Raw genomic sequence first — 22,088 nt, forward strand, 5'->3', positions numbered from 1 at the left:
AAGCACAATAAACTCATTATTTCAAATTTATCAAATGCCAAGAAACTATCCTTCCCTAATATTGCATCTGTATAATGGCAATTTTTCATTCATTCAATGTCAAGTTCCTGATTGCGACTTGGCAACTAGAAGGCATCTGTTGCAAGTAGTGATCCCAGGCACCAGCTATCACAAATATAATAGAAAAGACAACTGTTAGGTTAATCCATCAAAAACCTTCATTAAGGTACAGGTTTTATGTCAGGTGGAAACTTTTGTTCGTCATTATTTGAGCGCAGAATTTCCTTACAGTTGTTTTCCGTTTACTGCCTCAAATAATTGTTTAGTAATAATTTTTATGTAGTCTAGTTATTATTTTACAGGGTATAGTAAATAAGTCATTAGCACACCCATAGAGAGTCTCAAGGGATTTTGTGTAGAATGACATCATTGGCCCTAATGAGAAAGCCAAAGACAAATTGAAAAGTTTAAGAGCTCGTTAGGACTCATGAAGGCAAAAGTGTTAGGCTGTTTTACTGTGAGTGAGCCTATTAGCGCACAGGCAAAGGCATTTGCCTCAATACCAATTAGTTTCTGGGCTTGGAAAGTTCACAGGTCGAGACACTAAAGAACAGGCTGGGGGTCCTCATGAATTCATTTTTGGCAATAAAAAATATTTTCCACAGAGAAACTTGTTTTTAAAGATTATTGACCTACTCATCACAAATTTCCTCGAACTAAACATGATGATGAACAAAACACATGATAAAACTAATTTCCTCCCAAGTGAGATTTATATTATTCATGTAGGGATTGCTCCATTTTTTTAATTTAAATTGCCCCTTTCATATTTTAACCAAAACATTGAATATGTTTTTCAGGGCATTTACATAAATAAGGATGACTGCACAGTCTTGTCGAGTGTAATACCAACATGGCCGCGGTCGGCAATAATCAGGCTGATTGCCTTAAGGTTCTATTATTAGAAGTATGCCTCTAACCTGCCTTGGTCTGAGCCACTGTGCGCGGTGTCACATTGAGACAAATGGGAACATTTTGGATGAGCCTTTTACAAGCTTTTATTTGTAGTACCCAAACCGGCTTACACTCCATTGAGATCATGGACAGTACTTCCTCAAATCTTCTTTGAGATTAAATCTGACCGATAATCATACAAGTGTGTCTTTGGCTCATAAAATAAAAATATGTACAATAATTTACATAAGCCAATTTTACAATGTCTTAAGTGCATCACAAATAATAATCTAAAAAAAACAGTGCATCGTTTTTGGCGCCACAAGCAAAACTATAAGCTGAACTTATAATATCGGGGAACTAACACATACCTCATCTAAAATCAACACTAAACACACCCTAAAGAAAACTAAAACAGACTTAAAAAGAAAATGCTGTAATGCACGTTGAAGTTGGTGTCTTTTGAGACATCAATCCATTATCTGCACCGCTTATCCTCAGTAGGGTCGCTGGGGTGCTGGAGCCCATCCCAGCTATCTTCGGGCAGTGGGCAGGGGACACCCTGAACTGGTTGCCATCCAGTCGCAGGGCACACAGGGACAGACAATTCGCTCACTCATTCACACCTAGGGACAATTTGGACCGGCCAATAAACCTGCATGTTTTTAGAATGTGGGAGGAAACCGGAGTGCCCAGAGGAAACCCACACAAGCATGGGGAGAACATGCAAACTCCACACAGGAGTTTCGATCTCATGACCTCACAACTGTGCCGCACACGCGCTAACCACTGCGCCGGCGTGCTGCCTGTCTTTTGAGACAGTTAGCTTTAAAAAATTAACGAACCTACATATTTATCATTTTATTTACAGAGCTAGAAAGCAATACATAAACTCTAGCATAGAAATAGCACATTTTATTGTCTCACCTTAATTTAATAATAAGATCTATGTGCTACTCCTTTTGAACAAAAACACCAATAAATAGGTAATCCTCCATTACAAAATACATCCCAGTTACGAGAAAAAAAGGGGTTGTCTTGACTTGCTACTAACTTAATAATTTTGACTAATTTTATTGTTTTAGGGCTAAAGTATCTATCTATCTATCTAAGAATAAGAAAATTGTGAAGCTAAATGAGAAAGAACTTTGGCACTCAAATAATAGAACCCATCCATCAAACATCCATCGTCTGCACTGCTTATCCTCACTTGGGTTGTGGGGAGTGCTGGAACACATCCCAGCTATCTCCATTTTTCTGGCAGTAGGCAGGAGACACCCGGAACAGATTGTCAGGCCGTCGCAGGGCACTCAGAGACTGACAACCATTCACACGCTCATTTATGCCTAAGGACAATTTTGAGTCACCAATTAACCTGCTGTGCACGGTTTTGGAATATGGGAGGAACCTGTGGTGCCTGGACGAAACCCATGCAGGCACGTGGAGAATATGCAAACCCTGGACCTCTGCACCGTGGGGCTGTTGCCCATCAATATAGCTGCATACCACAGGGCATACTGGTCCCCAATAACAGCAATACACAAAGTATTACAGTAGTAGTAGTTGTAGCAGTAGTACTGTATTAGTATACTACCAATAGTTGCCAAAAAGAAAACAAGGAGGTGAGGGGCTTACTTTTGTGGATCTGAAAAAGGCACACATCAGCACATTGGACGGACCAGGCTATGAGAGAGTGAGCTCGGCTGTGCAGAACAGAGAGAATGGCTGCTGACTAAATAATCCTCTTTACACACCTCATCGTCGCTGCCCTGCTTCCTGACAGTTATAACTTCCTTTCAAAACGAGAGGTGAGCCACCAGCCCATCAGAGACAAACGTTTAATCTCGTCTTGTTTGAATATTCCACTTTGGATGATGTTTCTTGTTTTACCTGTGGAATGACATGAAGATGGTTTTCCTCTTTCCTGGATAATTACAACATTTTTTCATCGGATGCAATGTGACTTGGAAACAATGAATTGGTTTAAGCAAACCGACTATATCATGGCGGAATGTAAGCGCGAGTGGCAAATACACAAAACGAAAACCAGAACAGGTGAGGTTTGGGTCTTTGGTAGGTTTGGCTTTCATTGTGTTTGCTCTCTCAGATGATTATCTATACATCAACAGTTTATTCCGATTTCAAAATGTATTAGAGTGGTAATGGGACATGAGGAGATTTACAAATAACAGTTTGTATTTCTAACCAAAGCCACTGTGAGTAGTTTTAATGTGGGGGCATTAGCAAGCTCATGTCTAAATCTGGCCACCAGATCATTGGTTCAAAAGCTTCTGGTGGCATGTGGACTCAGCCAGATGGTCTGATCTGGTCTTTTGTATAATTTTGTCCCCTGTGGGAAAACGGCATTGTTGATTCCAGGGCGTCTGCTTATTTTTTTTTTTTTTTTTAACAATTAAGGTTCATTTGAAAAATCTGAATGTATTCATTTATGTCTTTTTCCCATCAAAAATGAGAAAATCCTTGGTGTCTTTCAAGATTCATATTGTTAGACTTTGGACATTCCTTGAATTGTTTGTGTAATGTGCTGAATAGCATGAAACCACAAACCGTATTTAAAAAATAACTTCTTGTAGTTTGCGGTTTGGATTTTGTTTTATCCTTCAAAGTGTTTCCCAACCTTTTTTCACCTATGTATGTACAATGAGTATTTATTTTAGTCATTACTCCCCCTTACCACATCTTCTCACTGACAAAAAAATCTTGTCCCATTTTTGTCACAAGCCAGAAACGGAGACAGGACCCAATATCGTTAGTTTTTACTCAGTTTTATTGAGAAAGATGATCGTCGGACACGGGTAGCTGATGGCAAGAATGCGGAAGTGGCACTTTCGTGTCGAGTGAGGATAGTCGTAGGCAGCGGGAAAACTGGTCGATAGCCGAAAGGGAGAGCAAGGGCGGATGTGTATTAATTTTGTAAGATAATTTTGATCAATTTAAGCACTATTTTTTATTTTGTCATAGTTTTTATATGTTATCTGTTAAAATGATTTTACTAAAAAATAAAAGTAGATATCTCTAAAAAAAAACAGTAACATAAGCTTAAGATTTAGTTTAATTAATATTTCAACATGATTAGTTATTTTAAGGACTTTTTTTCTTGTTGGAAAAAAAAATTAAGAAAAATAATACTTAAGATTAGTGAATTATTTTGCCAGTGAGACATGTGAAAATATATTTTTGCAGTGTTGGTAGAAGTTCATCAAGTGCTGTCATTTTGCATTGATGCTACTTTTTAAGATACAGTATATGGAGTTTTTGTAAATCTCAAGTTATCGTTAAAAACCTTTTCGTTGACAGTCCATGTCTCGCAAGCATAGAGGAAGATGGAAGCAACCAGAGCTTGCATGAGTCTTATTTTTGAAGTTGGAATCCAAGTCTAAATCCTTGAATTAAATATAATATTAAAAAAATATTCTAATAGATATGGTAAATTGAGAAGAATAATATTTCAAATGGGCTATATTTTTTGGGTCAATTTTGTAAGAATTTATATTTTTTTTGCAGTGTGAAAATTGAAGATCAGATGTGGCAATGGACATAATACCTTGTGACTGAATGAGTATTCTTCTAAACCAACAAGGCCAGCATTTTCATTGGATCTGACTCCAGCAACAGAGGCTAGGTGCCCTGCCATGGTGACGTTTGCAGAGACAATGCAGGTCTCCCCAATGGAACTGTGCGAGCCCCCATGCCTGACAGCCACCCTCTCCCCAGGGCTGAGGCGTAAAAAGATGCTGTGGCAGAATGCCGTCAAGCACATTATTATCCAGCAGGAACTCAGCGCTCAGGTGAACGATTATTTATTGCTTCACTCGTCTTTAGCATAAACGAAGATCATTTTATTGTTTTGCTTGACAGGTCGGCGTGGAGCCAGCTCGCAAAATCTTTGTGACGGACGCTTATATGGAGGAAATCAACCGCCAGATCCGCAGCAAGGCCTCACGCGGAGTCAAGCGGCGCTCTTCCACATTTCGAGTCCACCCTTCTCAGTTCCGCGGGTCCGTTAGTGGATCGGGCACAAACGAATATGCCAGTGACGCAGACTTCTTCGTACACTGGGGCCGCATCATCCACGGTATCTACATCCCCACCCTGAGGCACACTTTTAAGTCCAAAGACCTAGAAAAACTGTACCAGGAACATTCATCTCACCAAAGGCGCAACTCCTTAGCTATCACCAATGTGATTGATGCCATGGCTAAACTCAACCTATTGGTTTTGTACCTGGCGTTGGCGCCTCAGGACGTGACGGAAACCCTACGAGGCTGCTTGACCTGCGCGTTTATGGTTTTTGCTCTGGCACTGTGCATTATTGTACTCACTTTTAAGGACTCCATGTCACCGAGGTGGCTTCATTACGCTGGCCTTGCCAGCTGGCTATCGCAGACCACGCAGGTACTTGGAGGACTGGTATATGGGCTGGAAAAAGACCCCTCGTGGTACCTTTTGTTCACGCTGTTTGCCACATACACACTGCTGCCATTACCTCTTCTTTGGGCCTTGTGCGCCGGATCTCTGACATCGACCTTGCATCTCATAGTGGAGATTGTAAGCTTCCGTACTGACACAGTACTCCTGAGAAGGGTGAGAAAATATTTTATTTAATGCAAAAACATATCTTACAATGTTGGCAGTTTATTTAACACCAATTATTTTTTTTTATATGCTGAATTTTCACAACGTAGCTATCAATTACAATAAAGACAATTAAATTTAATTTTCAAATGTTAGTCTCTAACGAGTAAGGAATACTTCAAATGACCCAAATTATTTAGCATGTCAGATGGGAAACGTTGATATCATTGACAACAAAGACAAATCAAATTCATTTTAAAATTTCAGTCTCTTAAAATGAGAAAATAATCCAAAATATTTTAGTATCTCAGATGGGAAAATGTTTTTTTACTGTGATTTATTTTTCTACAATAGGAAATATAAATGTCCAAAAGATATTGGACTCTCTTTTGAAGTATTATTTTTCTTATTAAACTGTATTTTAAACTTGCTTTTCCTCTTTCAATAACTAAAAAAATACTTAAAATGACCCAATTTCAATATGGCAAATTGTATAATTTTTCTTTTTACGGATACAGAAAATATAATATTGTCAAGGTGCAAAATATCCTACCATTTACCCTCAGCCGATTTGCACAATTTAAAGATGTATTTCGTTTTTATATTTAAATAAAGGAATATGTTGAGAATATAACTAAATGTACACAAATGAAACATTTTCTCTCAAAAGTGTACAATTTCATTTTCTGCAATGTTGATGTTTTAGACCATGTGTGCCCAATCTTTTTTATTTGTGGGCACCGTACCGTAAAAGAGACGGTTGCCTTGAATTGAACACACTAACAAATTACTTTTGGTTGAACAAAATCCAAACTGCAACAAAAAAAAACTTTCAACGGTCGCAGTACACTTTGTTTGAAAAACATTTAGAGAGCTAAAGACGTCTTGTTTTTTTTCCTTTCCTTTTTTTTACCTGGCTGAAACAGACAGAAATGAAAAGACTATCTAATGAGAGCTTAGCACTCATAGACAGGCTTCTTATTAGTACAGCTGACAATATTTAGTAGTAATATTTTTTTAAGCCCCTGACCACCTTTTTTCCTAACTGCCCTAAAGGGTTATGTAAGGCCTGGTATTTTATGTTTAAATTTCTTAACAAATTGCCCCAAAATTGTGCTCAGTTATTTATTTTTGGAGGCCAAAAATAACTCACGGGCTGTAGTTTGGACACCCCTGTTTCAGACCCTCTATATCATGGGTCAGCACCAAGTGCTTCTGGAGCTGCTGTAGCTCTTTGGCGTACCCTAATGGCTCCTTTGTGCTTTTGCAAAAATGTTTGATAACGGAAAATGACATGGTTTCAGGACAAATGTGACAAAAACATTCTTAACATTTTCCAATGACTATAGACAGATACAGCGGCATGGCAGATGAGTAGTAAGCGGGTCCATGCCACAGTTCTGAGGTCATGTGTTCAAATCCAGCTAACTGCCTTCCTGTGCAGAGTTTGCATGTTCCCCCCGTGCTCATGTGGGTTTCTGGTTTCCTCCCACGTTTCAAAAACATGCATGTCAGGTTAATTGGCCGGTCCATATTCTCCCTAGGTGGGAAGGAGCAACTGAGTTGTCTGTTTCTGTGTGCCCTGTGACTAGCTGGCAACCAGTTAAAGGTGTCCCCTGCCCACTATCTGAAGATAGCTTGGGATGGGCTCCAGCACCCCCGCGACCCTAGTGAACATAAGCGGTGCAGATAATGGATGGATGGACAGATAGATTACAATTATATTTATATACATTATGTGTTGCCTTTCTTGTAAGGCTTATATAAAGCTTTTTACCTTTTACGGCTGGAAACAAGTATTTTTTGGGGGGTAAGTGGGTCTAATATGGCCCTTTCAACATTTTGGGTTGCCAACCTCTGCTCAATATGAATGCTTTGAGCATCCTAAATCACATTTCTTTTAATTGTAGGTTTTTGCCAAAGGCCTTCTGTACCTAGGTATGAACACAGCCGGATTTTTCATTCACTACCTGACAGATCATTCCCAGCGACAAGTCTTCCTAGAAACGCGACGTTGCATCGAAGGTCGCCTCAAGTTGGAGCAGGAAAACCAGAGACAAGTAGGATGACAGCAATGCTCCATCCTTCAAATTTGATAACAACTGACCATTATTTTTGTGAACTCAAAAGGAGCGTCTTGTGTTGTCCATCTTGCCCCGGTTTGTGGCCTTGGAAATGATTGCCGACATGAGCTCCTTGGAAGACGAGCTCATTCCACAGGAGTTTCATAAAATTTATATTCACCAGTACAAAGACGTCAGGCAAGTGGAAAAATGTCTTTAAAAGATTGTTAATTTTCTCATGCTAGTAAATTATTCCTCTATTTTTCCCCTCGTGTAGGTTTTAGATGAGGGGATGGTATCCTAATAGTCTGTAGTTTGCAATAGTCTTTGATCTGTGCAGCCCTTTGAGACTCTGTAATTAAGGGCTATACAAATAAACATGACTTGACTTGACAACTTAACTTTTTAAAAGATTTCAACTGTGTTGATAGTTAATCAGGCAATTCGTATACTTATATTTTTAGAAGAAAAAAATGTCCAGTATAGCATACAAAATTGCTCCCTTTACGTATAATGTTTCTGGAGGTCGGTGGTTCGCGCCCCGGCCGAGTCATTCCTAAGACTTAAAAAGTGGTCGGCGGCGCCCTCTGTTGGCTGCGGCTGCATCGGCTCGCTACAACGGGTCAGGTGCAATCGACATTTCGTTCTGTGTACATTGTTACACAGAATGACAATACAAGGAAATTATTATTATTATTATTATTATTATTATTAATTTACTGGAAATATAATTTTCAAATTATAGTAATCTTCTGTAGTAAGCAAATCTTTTTTTCTCCATTATACCTACAATGTTTTAGTACTATATTTACTGTATTTACTTTTTCAATCATAAATTAAAAAAATGTTTTACCCATTTTGTTGAAAAACATAAATGTAAAAAATGTATCAAAATAACAACCGAATAAAATAATTTTTGCTACCTGATATTTTTTTAACATTATATTTACTTTATACTGTATTACCATACAGTATTTACTGTATTTTGATTTTTAAACTTAAATTTAAGAATGATTTTTCCTGTTTTACTTGAAAAATATCTTCATTTTCTTCTTGCTGGAGTTTTGAGTTTTTCCTTGCCCTTATGTAGATTTTAGATCAGGGGATGGTGTACTAATAGTCTGTACTTTGCAATAGTCTGTGCAGCCCTTTGAGACTCCTCATTAAAAAAGGCTATTCAGATAAACATGACTTGAAACATATCTCAAAATAAAAACATATTGAAAATACAGTTTGTTACTGAGGATAAGTAGTGCAGCTAATGAGATGAGATGAGACTATTTAAAATGAGCAAAACTATGCATTGTATTTCTATTGTCTAAATTACTTTTTAGAATTGTTTTTCTTTTTTTACAAGAATATAATTCTTGTAGACAACAGAAATAGATTTAAAATTGGCTTTTTGGTTTTGTCTTTTTGACGTCAATGGCAGGGGACGAGTTTGTTATACATCGGTTTGGTTAGAAGGATAATACGTTTCCTTTCTACTGAGTTATGTTCTAGCCACCTTGAATGCTATAATATATAACTAGTTTTATAGTTGTTGATTTTTGTCTGCAGCATCCTTTTTGCAGATATCAAAGGCTTTACTCTGTTATCTATGAACCTGTCAGCTCAGGATTTGGTGCGAACCCTCAACGAGCTCTTTGGGCGTTTTGACCGTTTGGCAGAAGTAGGAACCTTAACTTGAATTTCCTCTTCATTTTATTTTAGTTTTCTTAGTTGTCTTGTTTTTTTCTGCGTTGCAGGAGCACCAGTGCATGAGAATAAAGATACTCGGGGACTGTTACTATTGCGTTTCTGGGGTCCCTGAACCTCAGCGCGCCCATGCCCGTCACTGTGTTGAAATGGGTCTGGCTATGATCAACACCATAAAGTAAGTCCAATGACTAAAGCTTGCTGCTAAATTGCCTTCCTAGCTGATTGTGTCAATCTTGCCCACATTAGGTCTGTCCACAAGCAGCTCAACTTCAACCTGGACATGAGAATTGGCATCCATTCAGGCTCTGTATTGTGTGGGGTGCTGGGTCTCCAGAAATGGCAGTTTGACGTTTGGTCTTGGGATGTGGGCATTGCAAACATGCTGGAAGCAGGCGGCATTCCGGGGTGAGAGTTTCCCCTGGGATACAGATTACGGGTACAAATGGGAGCACTACAGCTCACTGATGCTTTTCTCCCCCATAATAGACGAATCCACATCTCTAAGGCTACCTTGGACTGCCTTGAAGGCACTTACAAAACCGAGGACGGGCATGGAGGCGACAGGAACGAGTTCCTAAAACGACACAAGATTGACACTTTTCTAATTTGCCCTCAAGGGGACGGATGTGTAAACAATCAAAACGAGCTTCCCAAAGTCCGTAAAACAAGCCGAGTCATGGAAATTCCTTTTGGGAGTGCTATTGACATGAACAGTGTATGTTCTGATGACAACATCCATGGCCTCGCCGTGCTCTCAACAGCCATCAAATGAGTCATATATTTTTCAATGCAGATCTTGGCTTCGTTCACAAATGGATCACTGCCTAACATATGGCCGTCCACCTCCAAGGAAATCAACCAACGCATAAAACACGCCATCGAGGTTCGCAGCAGCGAGCGCATGCATAGGGAACATATCTCACCTCTGTCGCTGGTGTTCAAGGACACACACATTGAAGAAAAGGTATGAGAGTAGATGAGAAAGGCAGACTGTGGGACAGGGGGAGGTTGAACCTCCTATATAAGAGCAAAAATGTCTAAACTTAAACTACAGTAATCCCTCATTTATCATGGGGGTGCGTTTTTAAATTTTTATTTATATAAGCCTCATAATGAAGGCAACACATAATGTATACAAATATAAATGTGATGTATCTGTCTATCCATCTATCCATCTGCACTGCTTGTTCTTAGTAGGGTCACGGAGGTGCTGGAGCCCATCCCAGCTATCTTCGGGCAGTGGGCAGGGGACACCCTGAAAACCTTGCCAGCCAATCAGGAAAACAAACGTTTTTACACGGCTCTGGGACTAATTTGCCTGCAGAGTTTTTGTAGTATTTGCATGAGGAAACGACATCGAACTGCTTTTTTCCCCTCTCATTTCATAGTGTTATTTTGATCATGGCAGTAGCTCAGGAAGTAAAGCGCTTGACTTAGGATCACGTAGTTGCAGGTTCCCGGCTCGTCTAAGTTATAGGTTGAAGTGTCCCGGTAAGCAGGCAGACATTGCTATTGGTGTGTGAATGTAAAGTGCATCTGGAGGTCCTCAGTGACTACATAAATGCAGACTATTTATATTTAAACCTTTATTTTTCCTACAATAATCATACGATTAAATACTGTGTATCCACCGAAACCCAAGAACAACCCCTTTTTACAGGCTTAAGTATTTGTTAGATAAATAAAGGTACTGCATAAATGTTTTTATTTTTCCTTTACAAGTAACTACTGTACCATCAAATGATACATATTTTCATTGAACTATTGTTACAATGCACTATTCTTCATTGCATTATCATTATTATGACTTATGCCAGTTTTTATAAGCACTATATTGTAATTGTTTTTTTGGCCTATTCCTGCTCATAGTCTTATTCTCTTCAATTTTTCTATATTACATGTTTTACCTCAGAGTGCCACGTCTAATCTTGTTGCATACACTCTTTTACAACGTTGATATCAATGACAATGAAGACAATTCTAATTCTAATTCTAAATCTAATGTTAAAAAGCTAGACTTTTTAGCTGATCAGATTGCAGAACGGGCAGCACGGCGGCGCAGTGGTTACGCGTGTGCGGCACAGTTCTGAGGTCGTGGGAACCTCCTGAGTGTGTTCAAATCCAGCTCCCGGCCTTACTGTGCGGAGTTTGTATGTTCTCCCCGTGCTTGCGTGGGTTTCCTCCGGGCACTCCGGTTTTGTCCCACATTCCAAAAACATGCATTTCAGGTGAATTGGCCGGTCCAAATTGTCCCTAGGTGTGACTGAGCTAGTGAGTGTTCTGTCCCCGTGTGCCCTGCGATTGGCTGGCAACCAGTCCAGGGTGACCCTGCCCACTGCCCGATGATTGCTGGGATGGGCTCCAGTATCCCCGCGACCCTACTAGGATAAGCGGTGCAGCTGATGAGATGAGATGAGATTGCAGAACACATTGCTTGGTGCAAATCTGTCAAGTGGCAAAACCGTGAAAAGTAAACCGCTTTGTAGCAACGGATTACTGTTTTCAAGTATTTGTTTGGTTCATAATATTTTATGGACGTCATTGAAGCGTAAACTGAATATGAGATCACCTTTTTTGTCTGAAATCATTGTTATTGCACCGGTTCAGGGTGTACCCTGCCGACTTCCCGAAGATAGCTGGGATGCACTCCAGCACCCCCGCGACCCTACTGAGAATAAGCGGTACGGATAATGGATGGATGCCATTGATATTGCTTGTATACTTTTTTTCCGGTTTCTAATCCTTTATAGAATGTATTAAAAAAAAAAAAACAGACTTAGATAAACATGTGTATCATTAAACGGGTAAATAAATACAAAATAAAATAAAGATTCAAAGAACAAAAGTAATGTTTAATAAAATGCAGAAACAAGTATAATAATAGGCTAAGTTCAATTCATAACTGCCTCATTCAAACAATTCATGATGCATTTCATGAATTTGATAAATAAATGACTGCGCAGCGCCTTTGTATTTTTTGATAATTCATTTCAATCATGAATATATTTTTTGAATTCATTTTAAGATTAATTATTATTTTTCTTTTTGTTTCGACCATTCATTGGTGTTGATGTTGTCTAATTTCATGATTTTATAAGTTTAGGGATTTTTATTCATTTGGCCTTATTTTTACATGTACTTTGTCTTTATTTGTCTGCGTATATATCCTTTTTTATCATTCATTTCATTTTTCCTTTGCATTTTTAACAGGCGTTTTTATTTTTCACGTCTGTTGATACATTTGTTTGTTGGTTCTTTGTTTTTTTATCGTTTTTTGAAGGTTTATTTTTTTGTGTTTATTTGTGTATTTATTTTATAATTAGAACTATCATGTTGTTAATTACCGTAAATTCCGGACTATAGAGCGCACCTGATTATAAGCCGCACGCATCATATTTTAAGGGTTTTACAGATTTTGTTTTTACACAAGCCGCACCTGTATATAGGCCACGTGAGCTCACGATAGATCATGCGAAAAAGGCACAGGTTTGCCCCGAATCTGACTATAGCTGCTGCAATTGTGACTGCAGATGGGGAATTTGTAAGGTTTGTTGTTCTATGTTCTTTATCAATTGGTACACAATGCAATTATTGCAGTCGACAACATGAATGGAAAATGATACCGGTAATTACAATTTAATGCAGACCTTTAAAGTCCGGGTCCCGTTAAAAGTAATCCAATGAAAAAAATGGATATTTCCAAAGTTAAAGGTGGGAAAAATGATTATCCACTATTGTCCGCTGCAACAACAAACAGATTTAACTCAGCTTCACCCCATTTCCCGTCAGCTCGCGTTTGCTCCGCCTCTTCTTTTTGATTTGACGGTAGAAAACATATCACAATACGTCTCTAAGATAAATACATTTCAGAAATATACAGTTGCAAATACATATTATACATGGTTACACATATTTACAAAGAAAGACGGTACACTGAGAGAGTTTTCAAAGTTTTAATGATAATAATATAACTTTCATCCCAAACCGTGCCTGTGAAAGGTACCACCACGCTACTCATACACACGCTCGCCACATATGAAGTATAGCTGGTGGAAATAGCCGTACCGCAATTGTGAAATTCACGAGCTTGCTCTGTCCACTCCACGCATCTGCCCGGTATCACATCACTTCCGGGAACGGTGCATTCGCAATGATCGCAGCAAGGTTTTGAGGCTAGGACCTTAGCTCGGCCTTTTGGCTGAGAGTAGGTGTCCTGGCACCTTGGCTTTGTAGAGTAATATGAATTGACCGATAATGGATAAGTAATAAAGAAAGTAGAACAATACCCCTTTAAAAATACCTCCCCCCCTCCCTCACGGTAAGTCACCCTTATCTGTCTCCTTGATATTATTGTTATCAAGGTCGTCTTCCTTATTATGGGAAAGGACCTTTGTCATACGTACATTTCGGTAAATCTTACCCGCTAGTGGCCGTTAGAAAAATTTCATAAATAAGCCGCTTCACTGGATAAGCCGCAGGGCTGAACATTTGGGAAAAAAGTAGCGGTTTATAGTCCGGAATTTACGGTAGATGTGGCGCTCTAGGATAAACATTAAATAAAAGCTTAAAAGATTCAAATAATGTCAGGATAATTAGGCTGAAATGTTTTCATGGTGGTGCTTATTTATGTATACCATATTTTCCGCACTATAAGGCGCACCTAAAAGCCTTTATTTTTTTCAAAAGCTGACCATGCGCCTTATAATACAGTGCGTCTTATTTATGGATCAATTTTAAAATTGCAAAGTTTTCCAACTAACTTGCAGCCGCCGACTAGATTTTCCCCCGAACGCCAAGTAGTACACGGTGTATGCTGGGATTTATTTACCGGCGTTTCATTGGCTAACCAATTTGTCAATCATCATTTGAATCTATCACTATTGGCTAAAGTTATTCGGAGGTCAAGGGGCGGATCCTTTTTATCATTTACAGGCTGGCATTGACTTAAACGGCAAAACAAAGCCTGCAATTGGCCGAAAAAGATGTGTCAATCATCAGTTGAATCGATCACTATTGGCTAAAGTTATTCGGAGGTCAAGGGGCGAATCCTTTTTATCATTTACAGGCTGGCATTGGCTTAAACGGCGAAACAAAGCCTGCAATTGGCCGAAAAAGATGAATGTGTATAGCACGTGGCTGACGGTATAGAGAAAGCATGTTTTTCTATCCTCCTGGATTTACTACCCTCACGGATATAAGAGGACATTGGCTGCACATTATTATGAACACAACGACTTCGGTGAGCTACTCCGGGTTTTATATTGTCCCTGTATCTTGTTTCAGACTGAACTCGATGTTTCTGTGATATGCGGTGCAGATAATGGATGGAATGGAGTGTCTATTTTTAAATTAAACTCAATTCCAAGTGTTTATTGTCATATGCACAGTAAAGTTGCGAGCGAAAAAGAAAATAGATACTAAGGAATGGTTGGCATTTCTTGAATCCCAAGACTTTAACCTTCCGAATGATGGAACGATGCATTTGAGTGACATCGTACGGACACCGCATCCGCACATGTTCTCGACATGTATTTGCGTCTTTGCAAGCTTTCGGAATGTTAAGGGGGTAATAAGTTTGACTGAACTATCTGACTGTTTTGTCGATGTTCCCATTGTAGCGCCTTATAATCCGGTACGTCTTATGTATGTCAAAAATAGGACCAAAAACTATTTTTTCGGGGTGCGCCCTATAACCCGGTGCGCCTTATAGTGCGGAAAATACGGTACTTATGGGAATGTTTGCCCATCATAGCCTCTTTCCTGATATTACCAAGTGAAGAGTTTAAAGTTTTGGTTTTTGACGCACTTAACCTCTTTTGTGAATGACTCAATGATGATAAATGGGATGAATAAAGTATCTATCTATCTATCTATCTATCTCAAGTTTTCCCAGATGAGGGACGAAATGTTCAACTCCAACTTACTCTGCTCCTTCATCATGCTCCTCTTCGTCATGGCCGCTCAAGCCCTCATCCCCGCACCCAGGTGGGAATTCCCAACTTTCATTGCACTTAATGTTGTCATTCCCACATAGGAGTAAACAAAGAGTGTTTTTGCCATTATTTGTCCAATATATTTTGCCATGATAATAATTGTGCATTCCTACTTCGGTCTGCTTTTCCCATCAAATCCTTTTCCCAGACTTTTTCCGGCTGTCCTGCAGTTTTCCTTGTTTTTGCTCACCTACTCGGTGCTGCTGCTATTAGTGCTTGCAGAGGAGCTCAAGTGGAGTCCGGCCACTTTGCAGCAATTCTGCTGCTGGATCCACGAAAACAACAGTGCCCGTAACATGCTCACCCTCACCGCTGTGGTCATCAACTTTGGTCTCGCCTCCACAGACATTGTAAGTGTCAAAAAATGTGCCAAATGTTGCAAATATCGGGAAATTACATTTTGATGAGGATATTTCTCAGAAATCCAAAAATCATAATTTTCTTCCCGACATTTTTTTGGGGAAACTTGTAGCTATGGTGCATTCTCACAGATACAGAAGTGGGTCAGGAGGTGGAAAAAACGAATATGCCCTCACGTTCAAACACTGTGTGCTCTTACCCAGAGGTAATCATTTTATTTTAGAACATAAATGCAAACCTAGAAATTGTATATAGTTTTTTTTTCACTTCTTCAGGTATTTGTACTAAGTGGGGTGATTGCCATGGTGACGTGTGCAGTTTTTCTTCGTCTCAACTCGCTTCTGAAGCTGGCCGTGCTGTTGCTGGCTGTGGCCATCTATTCCTACCTGATCCACTTGGCCTTCCTCTCTCTTGCACGCCAGGATGTGCCACACAGGTCAGATATGATTACTGATTTTGCTTTGCAATAAACTTTAGTATGATAAACTGCATGGCACAGATATAAATTACTACTTACTACTAAGTAAGGAATAAAGATAAACATACAAGGTTGTGAATGCAAAACACAAGCTATAATCTGAATATTGCAGTTGTGCATTGATTTGGCAGAAGGCAGGGGGTGGAAGGTGGTAGGGCAGAAAGTTCAGAGTTCTGACAGTCTGATGGATGTATCTGTCCTTGTGCCTGCTGGTTCCGGTTTGGAGACTTCCCAGTCGTTGCTTGTACTTCTGATGCCAAGGTTGAAAATGAGAATCATTCCCTTTTGAATGGATATTATTTTTTCTCCCGAGGCTCATTGGACTATAGCTAATATCGTCTCCTTTTTTCTGTTTCCACACAAACAGGTCCCATTATGTCAGGAGGAAAGGGATCGCCATCATTCTTTTGGTTATGTTCATTGTTGCAGTCTTCTACAACGGGCGTCAGGTACTGACTAAAAGCGAAAACTGATATAAAACTAAAAACCCTGTCGTGCGTCCATCCATTCTGCCTCCTGGACGTCCTTCCGTTGCAATATTGACTCATTCTTTATTTTTATGTATTTTTCTCATTTCACTATTTTTTTTACTTTTTTTAGTCAAATAAAACAAATTATAACTCTAATGGGCAAAATTGAAAAAAATGAGATGCTCTGTAATATATAATTGTGTTGATTTTAAGTGTTATTTTTATTATCACAAAAGTAATTCTTAAAATGAGGACATGTATTTGTAATATCCCACATTAGATAGTTTTGCTCATTTTAGGGATTATTTTCACTACTTTGACAAAACAAAGAATTAAATGAAATACACAGATTTTCCAACTGAAAAGTAAAATAAATTTGAACGTTTTAAGGATTATTTTCTCATTTTCAATGAGAAATGAAAAAAATAATATATGGCCCATTTTAACAGTAGTTTACATTTCAAAAATGGGATAATGATAAAATTCCTCATTGTAAAGTTTATCAAGTAATTATTCATACTTATATTTTTTTGCTTTGTTAATAGCAAAATAATTGAAAAATAATGAGAAAAAGTATTGTAAACATAGAAATAAATAGAGCGGCACGGCGGCTGAATTGTTAGCATGTCTGCAGCACAGTTCTGAGTTCATGGGAGCAAATCCAGCTACCAGCCTTCCTGTGCAGAGTTTGCATGTTCTCCCCGTGCTTGCGCGGGTTTCCTCCCACATTCCAAAAACATGCATGTCAGGTTAATTGGCCGGTCCAAATTATCCCTAGGTGTGAATGAGCGAGTGAGTTGTCTGTCTCTGTGTACCCTGCGACTGGCTGGCAACCGGTTCAGGGTGTCCGCTGCTCCAGCAGCCCCGCGACCCTACTGAGGATAAATAGTGCAGATAATGGATGGATGGATCAATGTAATCAAGAATGTTTAAATAAATAAATAATTATGTTTCCTATTTTACAACAATTGTTTCGAAAAAAAAAGAAAAATGACCCAAAAAAATCTTCTTGAACATGGCAAGTATTTTTTTTATCAATTTCAATAAGAAAGACCTACAGGTATATGAAAGTCAAATTGTGTTTGTCATCCAGTGGGAAGCCACAGCCAGGCAGGATTTCTTGTGGCGTCTTCAAGCTCAGCAGGAAGTGGAGGACATGAGAGAGCTACGGGAGCACAATGAATGTCTCCTTCACAATATTTTACCCGTGCACGTTGCCCGACACTTCCTCGACCGCAGCAAGAATGATGAGGTGCTTATTTTTATTTTAAATATTTGGCGATCAAATGTTTCATATGGTCTCTAAATTATATTCTATCCATTGTGACAATATGTGCCATGATTCTTTGCAGGAGCTCTACTCCCAGTCCTATGAGGAAGTGGGGGTTATGTTTGCATCGATTGCTGGATTTAACGAGTACTTTGAGCAAAAGGAGATCAAACATGAAGGCGTAGATTGCCTCCGACTCCTCAACGAGATCATTGCTGGCTTTGATGAGGTGAGCATTAGATCATGTTGCTGACTCATTTTTGGGCGGAGTTTGGTCATATTTTAGGGTTTGGTAGAACTGAAATGTCCATGTTACAATTTTTGGGAAAAAGATAAAAAAAGTAATTTCCACCTCAAATGACACATTTTTTTTTATGATAGCACTTTAGAAGGGTAGAGGGGTTTCGTTTAAAATATTGATATTATAAAAAACTCAATACTCAATACTAAGCAAGTATTTGGATCAGATTGATATTATTGTCCTTGGATTAATATTTCGTTCCGCCATTAATCTCCTCACCACGCTGCTTGGCTGCGCAGAATTGTATTGTTTGCACTTTCTGACTTTATTTTCAAAATATCGCGCAGTGAAATCTATAGATGTCATGTTGACATTGTTGTGTTTGTATTTTCGTTACATTACTACTTTTTTTAAACAGTTTACTAAGATTATATTTTTCATTTTTTTTATACTTTAAAAGTCTGCATAGTAGGTATTTGATAGGAAAAATAAAACATTTTTAGTGCCTGAAATCTTTGTGCTGTGTTTATTAAAATGTTAAGAAATTAACCCAACTGGGATGTCAGTTTTTCATGATCATTACATTTCCAAACAAAAAGTACTGATATCGGATCACTATCGATCGATACTACTGTTATTTATTTGGATTGGATGGATACCAAAATTCCAAGTATTGCCAATGTCTCTTTATAGTGCCTTGTAGTTAACAGTGATAGCATGCATGTAATAGAGAAAGGTAAAGATAGGGTTTTTGAATATTATTTCCAACTTAATAGCCAGGACATTAGACCAGGTCTTCAGGCTGGAGTGACCAATTTAGTAGGTGTCGTTGGTGGCCAAAAATAGTAAATGGACTGTAGAGTCTATAAAGATATAAACCCATGGCTGACCAAAGAATTCAGGCAGAGGCAAGAATTGAAGTTTAAAAAGACTACTGCAGTAGGATATCAATTCGCCAGCCAGAGCAGCGTGGCCCGTTCGGCTGACCGGATCTTTCTGACTACTTCCGGTTTCAGCAGCTGCCTTTATTGAAAAGTCACGCGTGCACAGTACATAGAATAGAGTCACGCATGCGCCTTACATTACATACAACGGAAAAAGACTGAAAAACGCGGATCTTTGAATGTGACTATATATATGTGTGTGTGTGTGTGTGTGTGTGTGTGTGTGTGTGTGTGTGAATGATTACTTGTGTATTAAAAATAGAAAAAGATGTTAAACAAGTTAATTTCATAGCAAGTTAATTTGTAACATAGGAGTCTGAGAAATACACAATAACTAAAAGTAGCTTACTTTACATTTCCCCCCTGTTGTGAATTTCAGAGAATATCAATAAAAACAATACCAGCAGTTTCAAATTAAAACATCATTAAACAAAACACATCGGATTGGTAATTTCATGGAGCGGCGAAAACTTTCAAAAAGGAAAAAAATCCCCTCCTCCTACCCCGCCAGGGGTCAGGAATGTCTTTTTCTGGAAAAACAGGGAGAAAAACAAAAAATATAACCAAACAAAAAATTGGACACCTAAAACGAACAAAAAAAATGGTTATTTTTCAGTGTAGTTCCTTCTTCTCCAAAATAAAAACAAATCTCTTCGAACACGAATTAGTAAGCAATGGTTAACTATTAGGGTCATTGATAGAGACCGCGAGAATTAAAACAAACAAAAGAAAACAAAAAGAAAAGAACCCCGCCTGCACGGTGGTCTCCACAGGGCCTAACCCAGGCCTGGGTGACTTGTTGGCCGTCTGCCGGCGGAGATGTAAGCAGGGGCCCGACTGGCCTTACCCGCTCGGATCTTCGTATGTCAGTCGTGTGTGCAGTGAAGGGGTTTCCTTTTAGGCTGTAGGGATAGGTCCATTAGACAAAGCTGTCTGGGTCAATATCGTCATCAGAGTCTTGTGGGTCGGGAATTAGTTTGGAATGGTACATATGGGCAACAAACATTCTTGACACCATCCTGAGACCAGCTGCCAGAGTACAGCCAATCGAGCCATCCCTGTTGTACGCCTTTTTTTGGGCCATGGTGTTCCTGAGGTTCTTCATGGTGGCAAGGGCATCGACCATCGTCTCATTCTCATCTTTTTGCAGTGGCCTTGGTGAATCCAGGTATTTTGACAGCCGTGGGGAATGATGAGCAGAACCTTGTAAGGGCCGTCCCAGCGTGGACTGGACTAGGTTTTTCGTTTTACCGGTATCAGATCACCAGGGGTCACTGTCTCCTGTGTGGATGTGAGAGAGAGAGAGAGAGAGAGAGAGATAGAGAGAGAGAGAGAGAGAGAGAGAGACCACGACACCTACATTTTTTTTTTAAATAGGTTATACTAATTAGATATCCTTTATCCCCCCTGTTGAGACATATTATTTCCTTATGGCTCAATTTAACCTGAAAAACAACAAATTCTTATCTTTATATTTTTTTTGTTAGTGAAGGCAAAATCACCGCTTTAAGTTGCAATATCAATTCTGAGCACTATTTCCCAAGACTCCAAATCAAAAATAAACAATTTATTTTTCAAAATTGTTAGCTCTTAATCTTAAATTTGGCTTTTTACTTATTTCCGTCACTGAATTTGTTTAACTATTATCATCATCATCAGAATCACTCACCCTGATTTGAGTGACATGGTGTTTTCTTGTTTGTGGATTGGCCATTGGCCAAAAATTCCGTGTGTGTGTTTTTCATTTTTCCCTTCTTATTTTTCATTTTCTTCTCTTGATTTTTATATGTATTATCTTGCTGTTGGCCATCCCTCTCGAGGCATATGACCAGGGTAGATCGATAGTTAAATCATCAACGTAGCCAAATAAAACGCTTTTACTGTTATGATTCACTCTTTGTTTAGCTTTTTGTAAAACTCATAACCGATGCATTATCCTCTCAGGCCAGAATAAGTTTGTTTAAGATAACAATATTTTACAAAGAAGGCAGGTAATTAACGCTCAAGGTGAATGACTCCGCCAATATTAAAAATGCCAACCAAAAATGTTTTCAATGTGGGCGATACTCTAACGGTGCATGGTCATTCTAATTGATTATTGTTTAGCTATTTGACAAACATTTGGATTGTTTTATATTATAGCATATTCTTCTTGTGGAATATTTTTCTATCCGTCCAAAACTTAAAAAAACAATTATATGGAGAGCTTATTCAGAAGACAAGTTTTCATCAATTGCGGACAAAACTAATGTAAGATTTTAACCCTTATTATACAACAGGGGTAAGACACTGAACCCCTGATCGAAGACATTTCTCGGTCTCGTCCTGAAGTCAGAATTTACCAGCCTCCTAAAAACTTCCTCCGAACTGAGTTCAAACTCAGTTCAACTTTTATGAATATAAGTGAAATAAAACAGCGTATATAATTTTGCAAGATAAATTTATCAATCTTCCTCATGTACATATACATTTTTTATTAACAAGACTCTATGTAACTTCAAGCAGACGTATTCTTGAATGTTCTTGTGTTCCAGGCCTTGAATTGCGTATTCCACATTACATTCACCGCTTGAATGTTGCTCTTGGCGCATCAAAAGTACTTTTCCAAAATGTGTTCATCTCAAAAATGAAATGAAATGACTCCATTGTCTTTTGTCAGTTCCACTGCAGCTGGCTGACAATCAGTTCAGGGTATCTCCTGTTAGCTGTCCGAAAAGCAGCTGGGGTGTGCTCCCCCCCTCCCCCACATGTGATCTCGCTGTTGATAAGCAGCGCAGACAATGGATGAATGGATGTCTTTATTAATTTTTCTCAACTGTGTTCCCCATCACAGCAAATAATATTTTGTCCATCTTCATTCTAAGATCAATTAATCTTATTTTTAAATTCCTATGATCTTTTTCAGGATTGATAAATCTGTTTCTCATTGTCTTCTAAAAATGCCCTTTCCATAGAAATTGTTTCCTTTTAATTTAACCAAACTATAAATCAGCATTTGTTACATATTTATTAATCATT

At 38.7% G+C, this 22,088-nt stretch overlaps 1 protein-coding gene across 2 annotated transcripts in view; it reads left to right on the forward strand.

The window, feature by feature from the left end:
* The first annotated feature begins 1,570 nt into the window (after positions 1 to 1,570).
* Positions 1,571 to 22,088, forward strand: part of LOC148346685 (adenylate cyclase type 8) — a 30,012-nt gene continuing 9,494 nt past the window's right edge. Inside the window, exons 1-18 of one of the 2 annotated variants that reach the window (XM_088325053.1) lie at positions 1,571 to 3,009; positions 4,480 to 4,610; positions 4,690 to 4,763; positions 4,834 to 5,559; positions 7,461 to 7,610; positions 7,681 to 7,811; positions 9,174 to 9,285; positions 9,362 to 9,489; positions 9,561 to 9,719; positions 9,801 to 10,029; positions 10,108 to 10,278; positions 15,199 to 15,299; positions 15,456 to 15,657; positions 15,780 to 15,872; positions 15,943 to 16,103; positions 16,513 to 16,594; positions 17,709 to 17,867; positions 17,968 to 18,114. In XM_088325053.1, the coding sequence (XP_088181179.1) occupies positions 4,707 to 4,763; positions 4,834 to 5,559; positions 7,461 to 7,610; positions 7,681 to 7,811; positions 9,174 to 9,285; positions 9,362 to 9,489; positions 9,561 to 9,719; positions 9,801 to 10,029; positions 10,108 to 10,278; positions 15,199 to 15,299; positions 15,456 to 15,657; positions 15,780 to 15,872; positions 15,943 to 16,103; positions 16,513 to 16,594; positions 17,709 to 17,867; positions 17,968 to 18,114 (2,808 nt within the window). In that variant the 5' untranslated portion in view covers positions 1,571 to 3,009; positions 4,480 to 4,610; positions 4,690 to 4,706. Of the gene's footprint in view, positions 3,010 to 4,479; positions 4,764 to 4,833; positions 5,560 to 7,460; positions 7,611 to 7,680; positions 7,812 to 9,173; positions 9,286 to 9,361; positions 9,490 to 9,560; positions 9,720 to 9,800; positions 10,030 to 10,107; positions 10,279 to 15,198; positions 15,300 to 15,455; positions 15,658 to 15,779; positions 15,873 to 15,942; positions 16,104 to 16,512; positions 16,595 to 17,708; positions 17,868 to 17,967; positions 18,115 to 22,088 lie in introns of both variants that reach the window. The other variant, XM_088325052.1, reaches the window with a different exon arrangement.

The sequence above is a fragment of the Urocampus carinirostris genome, chromosome 20 (assembly GCF_059441175.1).
Source record: "Urocampus carinirostris isolate Australia breed hairy pipefish chromosome 20, RoL_Ucar_1.0, whole genome shotgun sequence".
NCBI lineage: Eukaryota > Metazoa > Chordata > Actinopteri > Syngnathiformes > Syngnathidae > Urocampus > Urocampus carinirostris.